This window comes from Populus nigra, chromosome 18, assembly GCF_951802175.1.
Source record: "Populus nigra chromosome 18, ddPopNigr1.1, whole genome shotgun sequence".
In the NCBI taxonomy this organism is placed as follows: domain Eukaryota; kingdom Viridiplantae; phylum Streptophyta; class Magnoliopsida; order Malpighiales; family Salicaceae; genus Populus; species Populus nigra.
Window position 1 is genome coordinate 5,138,830 of NC_084869.1, and position 16,250 is coordinate 5,155,079.

The following is a 16,250-nucleotide window of genomic DNA, read 5'->3' on the forward strand; positions in this document are numbered from 1 at the left end:
CCCTACAATTACACTTTTTTACAAATCACAAGAAATTCAAATTCTAACAATGATTTAAATTCACATATTAAACATCTAAAATTGTAAAATAGACCTACCAAAGGTAAAAAATTATTTAGAAAAGTTGTTGGGGGCTCGGGAATATTTACAAGTGTAGGAATAGTGGTGATGCATGGAGCTTACATGCCGCCGCTACTGGTGGCGTGTGCAAGTGATGCCCCGATGCCTTGGGACACGTGTGACGCAGGGAATTATGTGGCTTTTCCTTTTCTTTTCATTCTCATGTCAATGGTGTCACTAACAACCACCTGAAATATGGGAAACTAACACACAAACAATCAGTCATGTCCTTTCTCTAGATCTGATTTTTTTGTTTCACTTTCTTCTTCTTTTCTACCAGTGGCTGATATGGAGAAGAAACAAAGCTACCGCTCAATAAAGATATAGAGTTGTGAGTGGCTTGGATAAGAGAGGTAAAGCCATTAGTCGGGGTACTCACAACGATAATGTTGCTGGAACTGGTGTTGTCGGTCATGGACGTCCATGATGGTTGTTGTTGCTCCTTTACTGCCACTATAGGGAAGGAAAGATAAGGGTCATGATCTGTATTAGGTTTGGGTGTTTTGATTTGGTTGATAGTGGTTGAGAGGAAAGTTGGTGTTATCGGTTGAAGGGCTGGGAGAGGGAACTTTGGTTGATGAAGATAGTTGTGTGGTGGTGACCTGGAATGAGAGGAGATATGGTGGTCTCGGCTGGAAGTGTGAGTTTTTGGTTTTGGTAGTGACCACGACTAAAGGTAAAAGAGAGATAGGTGTTAGTGGTAATTGGGTTAGGAGGCCAAGGTTTTTTTTTTTTCTGTGTGTGGGGGTTGCTCAGCAATGACTGGGAGAGGGGAGTTGGCGATGAGGAATGGGCTGTCATGAAAATGAGGGAGTAGTCGGTGGTGGAGGTTGTGCTTGACAGTAAAGGTAAAGACAATGGCTTGCTTGGTCTGGAAGGGCGGAGGACGACCTAGGTGAAGATGATGGAGGTGTGTATTGGCTGAAGGAAAAGAAAGGGAAATGAGGTTTGTGGAGGACAACTATGGGTGTAGCCTGCGATGGGAAAGAAAAAAAAAGAGTGAGCAGTAGCTTTTCTTTGGGCATCCCCACTGACGGCTAGTTTTTAGATTTATTAGGTTTAGGGTTTTTGTGTTGTGTGAGTCTGGGGATGGTATGTGTGAATACCTTTTTTTTTCTCTCATAAAATTTCTCTTCCCCCCTCTTTGTGTGAGTGTACCCACCTATTTATAGATGAAAATTTTCTTTGGCTTGAAGGAAAAGTAAAGCAAGATCAACCATTGAAATTTAAGAATAAATCATAACCATTCATTTGTTAACTTGGAGACAAAGCAAAGAAAAATGAACCCTTGTATTAAGAAAATTGATTGTAGATCATTTAATTAGAAAAGATGGGTTGCTTGGTGAGGAGGTTTTCAATTTTCAAATTGCTCCTCTCCCTTCCACAATTATAATTAGATCACTAAAAAAAATAAAATGCACTTTTTTTTTTATATTAAATTCTTTGATAAAGACGTCACAAACGACACAAATACATCAAAAACATATTTTTGTGTTTTTTTGTTGTTTTTTTTTTGCTATTTTTGGTCTGTTTTCAAAAATTAGATAGCAACAACCTACTCGTGGTATGAAAAGTATCTATGACTTTTCACGAGTAAAATGATTGATTTTTTATTTTGATTGCCTTTCTTTTTTGAGGTGGACCATCTTCTGATTTTAGTTGGATTGTCTATGTTGAACTTTTTGTCATCAAATAGAGCCTTGCTAACTTAGAATCTTGCTAGTTCCTCTTTTGCTAGAGTCTTGCTAGACTCATCTTTGCTAAAACCTTGATTGGTTTTTGATTAGCTAGAGCCTTTCTAGGTTCTCATTTACTAGTGTCTAGCTAAACTTTTTCTTTATTAAAAACTTGTTGGGATTTTAATCTATTGGAGCCTTGCTGAGTTCTTATTTATTAGAGTCTTGCTAGAATATTTCTATGTTAAAACCTTGTTGTCTTTTTAATCAAATAAAGCCTTGTTGGGGGTCATAACCTTGTTGGGTTCTCATAAGAGACTTTCATTTGTGTTTTTAAAAGACTATATCTATAAAAACATCACACAGTGCAATGATTATAAGGTTATATGGCATGCATGTATTTTTACATGTTTAGAGGTATAGGTCCTCTTTTTTTGCAGCTCATATTTTGTTTGATATAATTGTTTTCTATCACTGACCTAGCTTCTTGGTTGCTTAGTTACTAGCCTACTTGAATTGGCCTATTAGTCACAGCTTTTGCCTTGCTGTAATTTGAGAGGATCATCCAATACCCCTCCATCTAGCAAAATTCCCCCTGTCTCACTATTGAAAAAGTTTTGTTTTTCAAAAATATTTTATATTGAATTGGTCAAACTTCCCCTCTGTCGCATTATGGACTCTTTCAAATAAAATGGGCCCTAACTAATCTAGTTATTATTTCAACAATCATCAAAAGGCACTCATATCATTATTGTTCATGGTTTTGATAGAGTTCATTAAACCATTATTTGACTATTGGTTGTAATGGACTCTTTGCCCCAAACTGATCTAGATATTATCCATAACCCCTTATAGGGTCCACAACATTGTCACCTGGCTACTCAACTTTACAATGTTGACTTATAAGAAGTGTCAACACATTTTTGTCAAAAACTTTCCAAACTCAATCAATGATCCTTTTTGTTTGAAAATCATTTTTTTATTATTTTGGAATCAAATCATAAATCTTAAGGATTATATCCATTTAAGTTAGTTATTGCAAAGAAAACAAATATCAACATTCTTGTTATGTTTTGTGTGGTTGAGTGATTTCCATAATAAGTTCTTGATTGAACTTGCAAACTCTTTAAAAGATTGATCAACTTCATTGTGATTTTAGCATATCTTAGGAGGTGTCTGCATCAGTTAGTATCAGAACTTGTCCTATTATCACGTTATATCGCTTTAATATTTAGTTTGTGTTGTTACTTGATTTTTTTTCTTCCTAGTTAAGCCAGGATCTTTTTTTTTTAGGAAAAAGAGACACTATTCTTCTATTATTATCTCAAATTTTTTGTGAAATCCTATATATATATAAAATCATCTTGCTTAATTTCTTGATTTTGCCGAACACATCAAAGAAAAATTATGTTATTGATCTTGATCTTTTTTCTTTCTTGATTTTGGCCTCAAGTAAAAAAAAATTGTTCTTTGCTGAATTATGTGGATAAAAATAAGGAAAAATTACAAGAATTGATTAAACTGATATGTCAGGGCATAACCGAATATAAGCCCTTTGACTTTAGGGTTGGCCAAAAGTTTATTGTATATTTTCTTGATTTTTTTGAATGGGTACATACCAAGTCTTGGTATTTCCGAATTGAATTCTTGATTTTCTTGGATTATCTTGCATTGTTTCATAAAATTTGGTTAGTGTAGATCTTTCTTTTTCTTTTTCTAGTTATTTTCTTGAAATTCTTGAAAGTGAATCTTGACTTATGGAATTAGATAGTTTTCTTTAAATCATTAATATAAACTCCATTGCTTTTATTGCATGTCATTTTTTTCATCATTACTTTCCGCATGAATTTACATTGCTTTTTATAAGTTTGTCCTCAAGTTTTGTTTTGATTAGTTTTGTATATTTCTTGATTCTTAAATCTTTATTATTATAAAATCATTACGATGTTTTGTTTGATTATTTGATAAATTGCTAAGTTACCCTTAAAAACCTAAGGGAACAGTGAGGTAAAAGGCATGATGAGATTATTAGAGTGAAAAACCCGATTGAATTGTGTAAAATATTAGTGAAGTGAAATTAAATCAAGTGTAAAAACATCAAAAAGTGTGAGGAAATCTTTCTTTGCTACTAACCTTTACAAAATAAATAAACAAATAAAGATCTCTACTTAAATTCACACATTTTTCTTTTCCCTAAAATCCAACTTGAAGCCTTCCATAAATAAACTCAGTTCTAAGTTTCTTCAATGAAAGATTATAACTTGTTCTTAGACTGAAAATGAAAGGCTTTAAGTAAATAAGACGAGGGAAGGTATCTAGTAACCCTTTCATATTTGCAATTCTCTTTAAAGGTTATATCTTTCTTGAAGGAAAATAAACAATAAAGAAATATCATATTTTAGAAAAAAAAATATCATTTTCTTTTATTTGTTCGCTCCAAAAAAAAAAGGTCAAGCAACTGATATTAATATCTCCATCTTCATATCATAAAGTCCCTTCCACTGCATCATTTTCTTCTCCAGCCTCTAAGCACTTTTGATCCACAATGAATCCTTGTAGTTTTCTAGACTTTTTTGTTATTGTTAATTACAGCTCCTAGATAAATCAATTTTCAAATCAACCAAACCCTAACTTCTAAACTTAATCACAAATTCTAAAATAATCAATAAAAATAAAAAAAATAACCAAAGACATAAAAAATTCCATAAAAAAAAAATCTTAAAAGTCTAAATAGCCAATCATATCTAAATAAGCTAAACCAAAAATTTTGAAAAAATAAAAAAATTCAAAACCACATTAAAAAAATTGAAAAATGAAGGAAGCAAACACCATACTCATGTTTTTTTGTGTAGAGATGAGGAAAGGAGGGAAGTGGATGGGGATTTTTTGTTAGAGTTGTTAAGGGCTGAACTAAAAGAGGTCATGACTGGAAGAAGAAAACAGGAAAAAATAAATAAATGAGAATGAAAGAGATAAATGAAAGATAAAGACTAGAATGAGGTATTGTTAAAGTCTAATATGTGAGATTTGCCATATATTTTAGTTTTTTTCATAATTTCATACTTTGTTTTGTATTACTTATTATTATGAAGTAATATAACCAATAAGCTCATTTATTGGACTTTAACTACTACTAATTTTAGGCATTTTACTATAGTATTAGTCAACGCTATGCTTGGGGTAGGGGTAGGATTAGTTTTTTTAATATAAAATTTTTTTCCAAATTTTGTTAACATTTTTCTAGTAGAAAAAAAATTAAATTGTGTGAGGTTGACCTGATGTCACCTAGTTGACTTAGCGAATTCAAAAGCAACTCAAATGACCGGTAAAAACACAGTTTGATTAAAAAACTTCAAGACAAAATCCTTTAAAAAAAAAATTCAGACAACAACATATTAGATCAACTTAAGTTTACCTGCCAAATCAGCAATCCGGTCATGAGACTATAATAACCTCATAGAAAGTAAATCAAAACAATTTTGAACCATAATTCTCAATCAATCCAATGTTAAATGATAAAATGATAAAAGATAAAATGATAAAATTGAAAAAAAAATTCCATTTTAAAAAAAGATAAAAACATATCTGAGTCAATATGAGTCAACATGTCAAACCCATGACCTGAGTTATAAAACCATGATAACCTCATCAAAAGCAAAAAAAAAATATAATATATAAACCTCAATTCCTAATAAATCCAATATTAAAGGATGAAATTGAAAAATAAATCAAAGAAAAAAAGGAAACAAAGAAAAACAACATAAGTCGATCCGGGTTAACCCACCAAACTCATGACCCAGTTCATGAGACTGGGATAACCTTATAAAACCAAAATAAAAGAATGACTCGAATCAACTTGATTTAACCTTCCAATATCGTGACTCAAGTCATGAGATTAAGATAACTCCATGGGAAGCAAATTAAAACAAGTTACAAAGTTCAATTAATAATCAACTCATTGTTAAATGATAAAAAAAAAATCAATTTAAAAAAGAATACAATAAAACAACATAGGTCAACCTACAAAACTCATTACTCAGGTCATGAGATCGAGATAATAACATAAAAATTAAACCAAAACAAATCATAATGTTCAATTTCAAATAAATAAAATGTTGAAGGATTAATTAAAAAAAACATAGATTAAAAAAACCTAAAGAAAACAAAATAAAAAACAAAATAAAATACTATTACGATGAATATTGTTTTATGAGGTGGTGCATGCATAGTAAATACACCACCTCTTTTATTTTTTGTTAATAATAATAATAATAATTTTTTATGCATAGTAACAAAAAGCAAGATCAAACAAGTTGTTAGTGAACATAATAAAATTATATTTAGGGATTTAACCTAATAATTAAATTTTTTAAAATTAAATTAAATTTTTTATATGGTATCACAACATTAATAATCTAACAATTATGAATTCAAACCGCATATTAGGAGCCTCTCATAATAGTTTAAGATTTTACATTAAATTAATTTTTTATAGTATGAATGAAAGTTGTAATGATTAAACAATCATAAATTTAAACTTTAAATAAAACAAGACATGATTTAATAACTTAAGTTTTTATATTGAACTAACTTTTTTAAATAATGACCAAAAATGACAATTACTTCAAATTCACGGTGGATTTATTTTATTTTAAGATTTGGAATACATAACTCCCTCATTTATGTGTTTCCCTTTCATAAGATAAGATCTGTCTCAATTATTCATTTCCTTCTTGAAGAAGTTATTTATTTAAAAGACTAAATAAATTCATTTGATTCGTTTGGGTGTCTTTGGAAAATGAGTGAATGATATCATAAATGGATTTGGCTTTGAGGTCAAGAAGGAATGGCGGTTTATGGAACAGAAAATTGAAGGTTGAATTCAACTGCTCTTCCTATTGTTTACTTTGAATAGTGGAGTCAGTCAATAATTTTGACTTTCGATCTTTTGGGCATACTATGACCAGTGGAGTCGACTTCTTGACTTTTTCTTTAAGTTGTTCTAAGACCATGAACTAGTGAAAGACGTTACTGGCCTTGGTCTCCCAAGAACAATTTTCTTTTATTTTTTTTAATAAATGGGAGATTTAAATCTTTGATTTGATTAAAAAAGAATATCATCACTTGCGTAGCTTAATTTAATAAAAAAAACAACAAACGTCAGAAACTATATCATCTTTGCATAAAATTTCATTTTACTCTTTTAGTCTTAAAGAGTTTGATCTTCTTTCAATTTTGAGATGTGTTTCAAAATTATTGCTCGCTTTTTAAAAAATAATTTAATATTATGTTATGTAATGTCTCTAATTATACTTTCAATTCAACCACTCTCTTATTCGTATTCAGTGAAGGGTAGTAGTGAAAATTAATTAATTGGAATCTCTTAAAATTCAAAGAGTTTAGGAAAGAGGTACTGTTTACCATTAATTAACTATACCTTTGCTAGTGTTAAACTTGTTCTAATTTGGTAAGTTGAACCAGCGATTTATTGATTTAGAACCTAATTTGAGTCAGGTTTGTTTTTGAACCATTTTGAAAACTTACCTAGTTAAACTAGAGTGGTTGGCGAGGTCAATTACATGAGAATTTTTTTTTATCTAAAATTTACATTGTTTTATTTTTTATTTAATTTCTATCCAAAAAAAATATCGTTCTAGGATTGATTCAAGTTGCCTACTAGCTCATGAGTTGACTCGATAACCCGAGCCCTTAACCAACTCAGACCGTGAGCCGGGTTTAACGTGTATGGTTGAATCACCTAGTCTCAAACAATTAAATCATCTTTAAATTTATATAGATTTCATGCTCCTTGAAAAAAATAAAATTTTAAAGAAATAAATGGTTAAAATATTTATAAAGTTTTTTGTCGTTTAGTTTTTTTTTTAGTGTATCAAATTTAGTCTAACTCAACATGTTGATCCAAGAACTTGGCAATCTAAGATCTAACTTAGACCATATATAAAATTAAACTAAATAAAATGTTGACCCAATCAACCTAGACAATTTAAGCTAATTTAGTCCAAACCTAATCAAGGCAGCTATTTGTTTACAAGGAAAAAAAAGTCAAAACAACATCATTTTAGTCCTTCATTAAAAAAAAAAATTGATTTGACAACTTGAGGGTAATGATCTAATGACCAAAATTATTTATGAGTTAGATTTTGAGTCAAGTCTAATAACTATTAATTTCTTCTTTTCTTTGGTGCACAATTCCACCAACTTTGTTTTTCCATAAAAGACTAGATTATAAGGCAAAAGAGTGTTCAATCATAGTTGAACTTTCAAATCAAGACCAAAAATATTTTCCTCACCCCTAGTCTCTTATAATCTTTCAAAGTTGGTGGGTTATGTCCAACATCAATTATATGTCAACAATACGAATAATGATAAGTTGAATTTTCAAATCAAGACTAAAAAAAATTCTTTTGAGAGTAAAACCATAGAATTTAACATAACAGTATATAAATAATACAATTTTTTTATTGTAAAAAAATTAATCTAATAGTTTATGTATCATACATTCATACTCTAAGTGAAAGATAACTATATTATTGATGCACACATGACAACATAAGAAAGATGACAAGTACAAGCAACATCCAATTTTACCAAATATAGCCTCCAAATAAAAACCAGAATTTGAAATTTTATTATTGAATTATTTTTTCAAGTAACCAAATTTATCTAGAATACAAACTAAACAACCATATTTTTACTAGGCCTAAATTGATATTTGATATTTGTATGGCCTAAATGGTTAGGACTTGCTAAGAAGTGCTCTTCATAGTAAGATCGGCTTCTTTGAAGGGTTGCAACATGAGTTTTCTTGTGCCTATTTGCTCCCATGTTGTTATGTCCTGTTCTTTCATAGAACTAGAGCTATCTTTGAGCATTTAGTGGCATATGTAATGGAGCTAGGTATTTTATTTCTTGTTTAGAGAATGGAAAGGTGTAAAGCTATTATTATATAGCTAGAGCAACATCGTCGAACACTTTCATTTAAAGAGAGAGTTAGTGGAGTTCTTGAGGAGTTAGAGTATCTATACTACGAAGATTGGTTACTTGTTTATGTTTAAGAGTTTGTAAGTTATCAACCATAGAAAAAAAAATTGTTAAAAGGTATAAAACTAGAATAAACTTGGTTTTATTCAGGTTCCCATAAATAGTGGCATTGATGAAGTCGTTAGAACTTCATATTGGATATGAGCTTTCTACAACCCCATCTTAGACTCAAAAGTGTAAAGATTTGAATATGGGTTTTGTTCTTGGGCTCAAAATTTCTTGCAAAACAAGTTTCATGTCAGAATAAGAGACCATCTGATACTTAAATTAGTAAATTATAAGAGAAAAATAACGTGAAAAAAAGAGAAAAAGAGTGAAGATTTGTGTGTTCTATGCGAACTTGTGTTCTTAAATGAACATGAAAGGCTCGATCATATGAGCTTCCCTCTTGCAAAGTAAAGTAATAATAGATAATAATTGCTTTTATTTATAGGTTATCAAAAAAGATGAATTATTGGTTATTATGTCTTGTTATTCCATTAGAGGAGAAGGTTGGCACTGGACGGTGATTGACATGAAAGTAGGATAAGGTAGGCATTTTGTGAGGAGATGGATAGGAAGGAAATAACTATTGGCAAGAATGTTAGGCGAAGGCATGTGTTGTACTTGACAATTTGTGCATAAGCATAAAAAAGTGCAACACCGTACTAACTTTTTTAGAATTAGTAACATTGTTTCAGATGTGTGCTAGTTTGTTAGACTTCTTGAGAATTTTCATGGTGGGATGTTGTTGGGTTTGAATTGAATGCTTGAAATACACAAGCTCAATAGCATGCTTTTGAAAGATATATAATGTCATATGTCGCTAAGGCTAGCTCAAAAGATAAGAAATGATATTCCTTGGAGAGACAAACATTTCTTTTTCTGAAGAACAAAAGTGTAATTCTTAATAGGATAGCATGATAAAGTTGTGAAAGATTGATAGTTTTTGTGGGAGAGGGATACTGCTTTTCTTTTTTTTCCCCCTTTCCTCTCGATAATTCATTTTTGGAGATTAAATTGGTAAATGGATTGAAATTAAGGGACTAAAATGGAAAGAAGAAGAGAAATTTACTAACGCATGTAACACATGTGTTAGGCAAGTGAGCCATGTCTTATTGATTTAGGACGGTACGTGTGGCTTCCTTATTGTTCTGATGGTGGTCTTTCTTGGTGTGAATTCACTAGATCCTTGGCTGGTGCCATGCCATATTTAATAAAGTTATTTTTACATCTATTTGATGTATTTCAAATATGTTAATAGCCATGATGTCTATTAACGATTATATAAAATTTATTCTTGACATAGACGAATATAAGTCAAAATAATTCGCAAATTCATGTCGTTAAATCATTTAATAACAAGTCTTGCTTTATATTTATCAATAGTTCTATAAACTTATATCATTTTTTAAGATCCATTTATGGGCTAATTGTTTACTTTCAGGTGGAAGATTCACTAACTTACATGTATAATTATTCATAATGGACTCAATTTCACTATTGACTACCTCTAAGGTACTAGGTGTTGTCTTTCCCAACATCTAGTACCTTAGAGGTTGATGAATTCTCTATGTACAAGTGTTCAAAATCCACTTCTTATAACAAAATAAAATCATTTTCTTGATGCATACGTGTCTTGTTGCGTTAGTGTGAACCCATCACTAAAGATTTTTTATTAGGTTGACTTCAGAAATAATAACAGACATATTCATTTTCAAAACTTTATCGGTGAGGTGATAAACCTCATTAATATTATCTTCAACAGTCATTCTCTTCTCTTGGATTACTTTTTTTAGCCTTATTTTTCCAACCCTTGGCGAGGGGCCTTATCTTGTTGCATATAAAGCATTTTCCATTAATTTGGCAATATTGTTCCTCCTTTCAATAAGTTTCGCCTCTCGGTCTTTATTGTGGATTTTCACCACTTGTTTTACAAGGTTTGTTTTAGGATTTATACTAGAATATTTAATTCCTTTTTCAAACTACTTATTATCCTTTTTTACTTTTAGTTTTAAAATGAGGTATTCAATTCCTATTTTATTGCTCTTATACTTAAGGTACTTCTTAGATTCTTTTCATGATAGTAATAATTTTACAATAATTACTATCACTTAAAAGGCTTCACTTATAACCATATTTTTAGCATAAATGTCACACTATAAGAGTTAAGCTAGAAAATTACGTGAAGAAAAGTGTTTAATTCTACATAAAAATTTATCCAAAATAGTGAAGAAAAACAAACTTGAAACACTCCTTTTCAACATTTTTTATAGAAAAAAAAAACTATCTAAAAACTATTCAGGTTATGAATAATTAGTTCTAGAGAAAATTGAAGAAGTTGATTAGATTTATTCCATAAACTTGATAATACAATAGGCTATAAAAAATAATACTCAATGGACCAGACTTAAGCCCAAATTTAAATGGTAAAAAATAATCTTTTGTGGCCCAAAAAAATTATTTTATAGTAAATTCAAACCCAAGACAGGCCAGAACACGAGCCGAGCCGCACATATAAGTATGAATTTAAGCTTAAAGCTCACTTTGCTTAAATTTTCTTTCTTATAAGTATGAGTGCCTTTTTGGCTAATTTTTAACTTTTCACATTCCAACTAAATGGGTGTTTGTTTCATGGAAAACACTTTCTAAAATTTTCCACGTTTGTTTAACTTTAAGAAAATTGGTCAATAAAAAGTGGTTTTGGTCAAAGGAAAAACTTAAGTCTTTTCAAATGAAAGTGTTTTCCTTCTTTTTAATAAAAAAAATACTTTCCGAATCTTTAAAAAAATAAATAAATTAAAATGATTAAATTACCATTAAAATCAAAATTTATATTTTCATATTATTTTTTAGAAATAATAAAGTAAATTGAGAGACAATTTGATATTTTGATAAATATAAATTATAATTTAAAATAAAAAGTGGCTTATAAGACTGCATACAGTGTTTGAAGGCGGCGTTCCTTGACGTGGTTAGAATCTTCTTGGCAGCCCCTCCCTTTTTAAACGGCACAAGTAGCATATTGATTTTTTATTTGACATAAACGATCTTTTTTTTTTCTCCTCAATTTCTATATCTGGTTCTCTAAATTTTCAAATTAGCGTCTCTTCAATTTATTTTTCCTTCAAATTTGATCCATGTTATTTTAATTAATATTTATTTTATTTAAAATAATTTATAAAATAAAATTATTTTTAATTTCATCCTTGTCAGATTTGATTCTTATTTTTTAAACAATTTTTCATAAAAAAAACTACTTTCTAACAAATAAACATGTAAATAAACCACTAGAAATTTATTTTTTCTATATAGAATATAAGTTTTTTAGATAATTTTAGGTTTCTCAAAAACATAATGGCTATAGATTTTTTAAGATTAATTTTTCATTCACCCATGATTTATTTAAACAAAGTAAATGTTATAAATTAAATTCCAACAAATTTTAACCTCAACCATACTCATTAACTATAATTTTAAACAATATTCCAACAATTTAGTCCTATATAGAAAATAAAAGACAAACAGAAAATTTTCATTAAAACACTAAAAGTGAACTTCCCATCTCAACATACATCTGTACTCGTATATATACCTATTTGGTGCTATGTACTTTGACCCTGTCTAGGCAAAGTATCAAACTGATCCTCGTCTTCCCAAATAAGATCTCATCACACACAACACCAGAACTCCCCAAGCACAAGAAGAAACACAAGGTCAAAAACAAAAACGAAAGAAAAGTAACGTGTCTTCCCTGTATAACTATAGGAATAGTTGTCCAATAACAAACAGCTGTGACATACCGAACTCCCCAAGCTCGGTCACGTATACGTTACCCACCACCTCTATTTTGGTGGACGAATCAAGTACGCGGGCAAGGGACTGGCACGTGGGGACTTTAGAGGAACCTCGTTGAGCTGCTTCCCACTACCATCATAATAAATTACCCCTGAGAAATCCAATGGCTGACACTTATCACCCATCAAGATAGCCTTTTGCCAGACACCACCATCACCAAACTCATCAGGACCCAGAAGAACATCGACGTTTTCCTGATCATCCTTTCTCCGGAGATGCATCAACGTGATGGCCTTGTTGCTTATTTGTGTCAAGAGCTGCTTTGGCCTTGCAAGTGGCAATCTTGGAGAGTGTCTTGGGCTCTTGTTGATGGTGCTGCAGTTGTTCTTGTAGGTTGGCTTGTTGGCTGTTTTGAGCTTGCTTGAGACACGGCTTGCATGCTTGGCACAAAGAGCCATGAGATATGATACGGACACAAGGAAACCTGGGGATAGCCTCTTTGGTGGTGAGCTAGAGCTGGAGTCGTGTTGTGGTGATGTTATGACCATGTTTGCAGTTTCTTTGCCTTTGGATTTTCAATTTTGAGCTTTTGATGACTAAGAGTAATATTGGAGGGTGGGTGAGGGGGGTGATTTGTGCTGTATTTATAGGGGTTTTTTTTGAGAGAGATGAGGCTGACCTTTGATATACGAGGGAGCCGGTGCTGGCTGTTTACAGTTGACTCACTTCTATATATATATATGAAAAATGATTAAAGGATTCAAGTAGGTTGGTTTGGTTTTTATTTATAAAAATAACTAAATTAAAATTTTATAAAATATTAAAAAAATTTAAAATCAGTTTTAACTAATTAGTTTCACGGTTTGATTCGATTTGATTTTGATTTGATTTGTTAATTTTAGATTCAGAATTGAAAATTATATTGTTTTTTGGGCTTTTTTTGGACTTTCTAATAGGTTGTTTTCGGTTCGGTTTTTTCATTTTGGTTCAGTTTGGTTTATTTCTTAACTAAACCGGTTTGGTTCGGTTTTTTGATTTCAGGCTTATAAAACTGAAAGCGAACCGAATCGAATTTTTTTAAAATATTTTAATTGGTTTAATTGGTTTTTTTCATGGTTCGATTTTTTAGTTATTTGTTTTTCTAGTTTTCTCAGTTTAATCGGTTTGTTAAATTTTTTGCTCCTCCTAGTTCTAAGCATGATTACATTATATATATTGCATATTAATTAGCTAATCACAATATTATTTACCTATGTTACGCTAAATCAATTTTAAAAACAAATTCAATTGAAAAACAATATAGATATAGTTTTTTTAAAATAATTTAAAACATGTAAAAATTGATTCAAGTTAACTTGGCAAATTAAAAATAACCTGAATAACTAGAAAAAAAATAACTAAAAAAATTCAAGATAATATATTTTTTAAAATAAATATTGAGACAATAACATATTAGATCGACTCAGGTTAATTCAGATTAACATATAAAACCTATAACACAGGTTATGAGACTATGATAATCTTATAGAAAGCATATAAATATTTTTTATTGGAGCTAAGTTTTCATTCAACCAAATATTGGAAAAAAAAAGACTAAAAACCAGAGTCAACTCAATGAAGAAAATGTTAACTTGTCAAACTTGGATCATGAGATCGAGATAACCCAATAGAAAATAAATCAAAATAAATTCACTTCCCGATCAATCCAACATTGAAAAATAAAATTAAAAAAAAGACAAAAAAAAACTTGAGTAAACTTAGTTTAACCCGCTAAATCCTTAACTCATGTCATGAGATTAGGATAACCCCATAGAAAGCAAAAATAAATAAAATAAAATTATAAAACTTAATTCTCAATTAACTTAAATGATGAAAGATAAAATTAAAAAAAAATCAATTAAAAAAAAGATCAAAAAACTTGAGTTAACCAGGTTAGCTCGCAAAACTCATAACTCGGATTATGAGACTATGATAATTTCATAGAAAGCAAATAAATATAAATTATAAAACTTGATTCCCAATTAACCTAAATGGTGAAGGTTGAAATTGAAAAAAAATATTCAATTACAAAAAATGACAAAAAAAACTTGAGTCAACTAGGTTAGCTTGCAAAACTCGTGACTCGAGTTATGAGACTGTGATCACCTCTTTAAAAGTAAATCAAAATAAATTATGAAGTTCTATGCCCAATAAATATAATGATAAATGATAAAATAAAAAAAAATCAAATAAAAAAAAACATTATACCAATAAAAAGTACTTTATGAAAAGGGGAACAATGATTTCTCATCCTCGATTAATTCTTATTAACAAAAGTTATATTCGCTCATTATGCTGTTATTAAATTTTCAAGTTAATTATTTTAATAACTAGTTATTAATATGTTTCATGTATTATAATTTTTTAATTAAGAAACAAATATATATTATTTATATTTTATAAAATAATTAAAATAAATATAAAATAAATTAAAAAAATATATGAATTGATAAATTAAAAAGAGTTGTTAATGCTAATCAAATATTAAAATGTGAAGCTAATCTTTATAGTTGAAGCTGAAAGATACACATGAAGATGTTTTTCACGAGTTGCCTTTTTCGTTTTACATGTTTTTATATAGGTGAGTTGTCTTTGCTAATAACAAAAGATTTTTATTTTTATAAAAATAACATAAAAATGCAACTTATTTATATGAAACATAGATGAGAAAAATTAGTGACAAATCAAATTAATCTCTTCAAAGCATTATAAAAAGAAAAAAAAAGTAAATAGATCAATCAATGTTGAAATAATAAATCTAATTAAAAGAGTTTAATAAATAAGAGAGAAGGGCATTAAAAAACCAAAAGAATAAAAAAAATTGAATGAACCCTGATTTACTTGTTTTAGCATGGACATAAAACAAACCATTTTCATTGACTTCTACATAGAAGACGAACCAATCGACATAAATCTAGGCTTTTTTGGTGGTTGAAATATGGTCATTTAATCATTTTCTCTAAAAATACTCCTATGAATTTCTATCTCTTCTCTTAATATCTAAGAACTGAAAAGTGAAAAATATAAAGTTTGGTAACCAAACATGAATCTCTAAAACAATTGGAACTAAATAATAGGAAATCTAAAACTAAAAGGATCAAACTATAGCCTTTTGTTCCAAAATCTAAATGGAACATTTGTTTTTTTTCCCTTTATCTTATATGGTCCTCTTTTAATTTGTTTAATTTTTTAAAAGGATCAAACCTTATTCTTTTAATTTTAACTTGTATTTTCAACTCCTATCAAATTTTTATTTTATAAAATTATAATCAAATTCATATTCGAACATAACTAAAACCCAGAACATTAGAGGCAATACATATATGAAAAATTACACATAAAAGAAACCATGATATCATAACGTTGGAGGATAAAATTGCACCAATCAAAGTTAGAGGATCAATTTTGTTTTAAAAGAGCATTGTTCAAGTGAACAAGCAAGTCCATACTGAGAATGAGTCTGATATTACAATGAATATGTCATATGTCTTAGTTTATTTTCTAATTTTCATTCCTTAAAATTTAAAGTTATTTATTTTTAAGAGGTTATTATTAATTGTATTTTTTTTTAGTGAT

At 29.4% G+C, this 16,250-nt stretch overlaps 1 protein-coding gene across 1 annotated transcript; it reads right to left on the reverse strand.

The window, feature by feature from the left end:
• Nucleotides 1–12,682: 12,682 nt before the first annotated feature.
• Nucleotides 12,683–13,183, reverse strand: LOC133678835 (uncharacterized). Its single transcript, XM_062101351.1, has one exon. It carries the CDS (start codon nt 13,181–13,183, stop codon nt 12,683–12,685), a length of 501 nt encoding a protein of 166 aa, XP_061957335.1.
• Nucleotides 13,184–16,250: the final 3,067 nt, after the last annotated feature.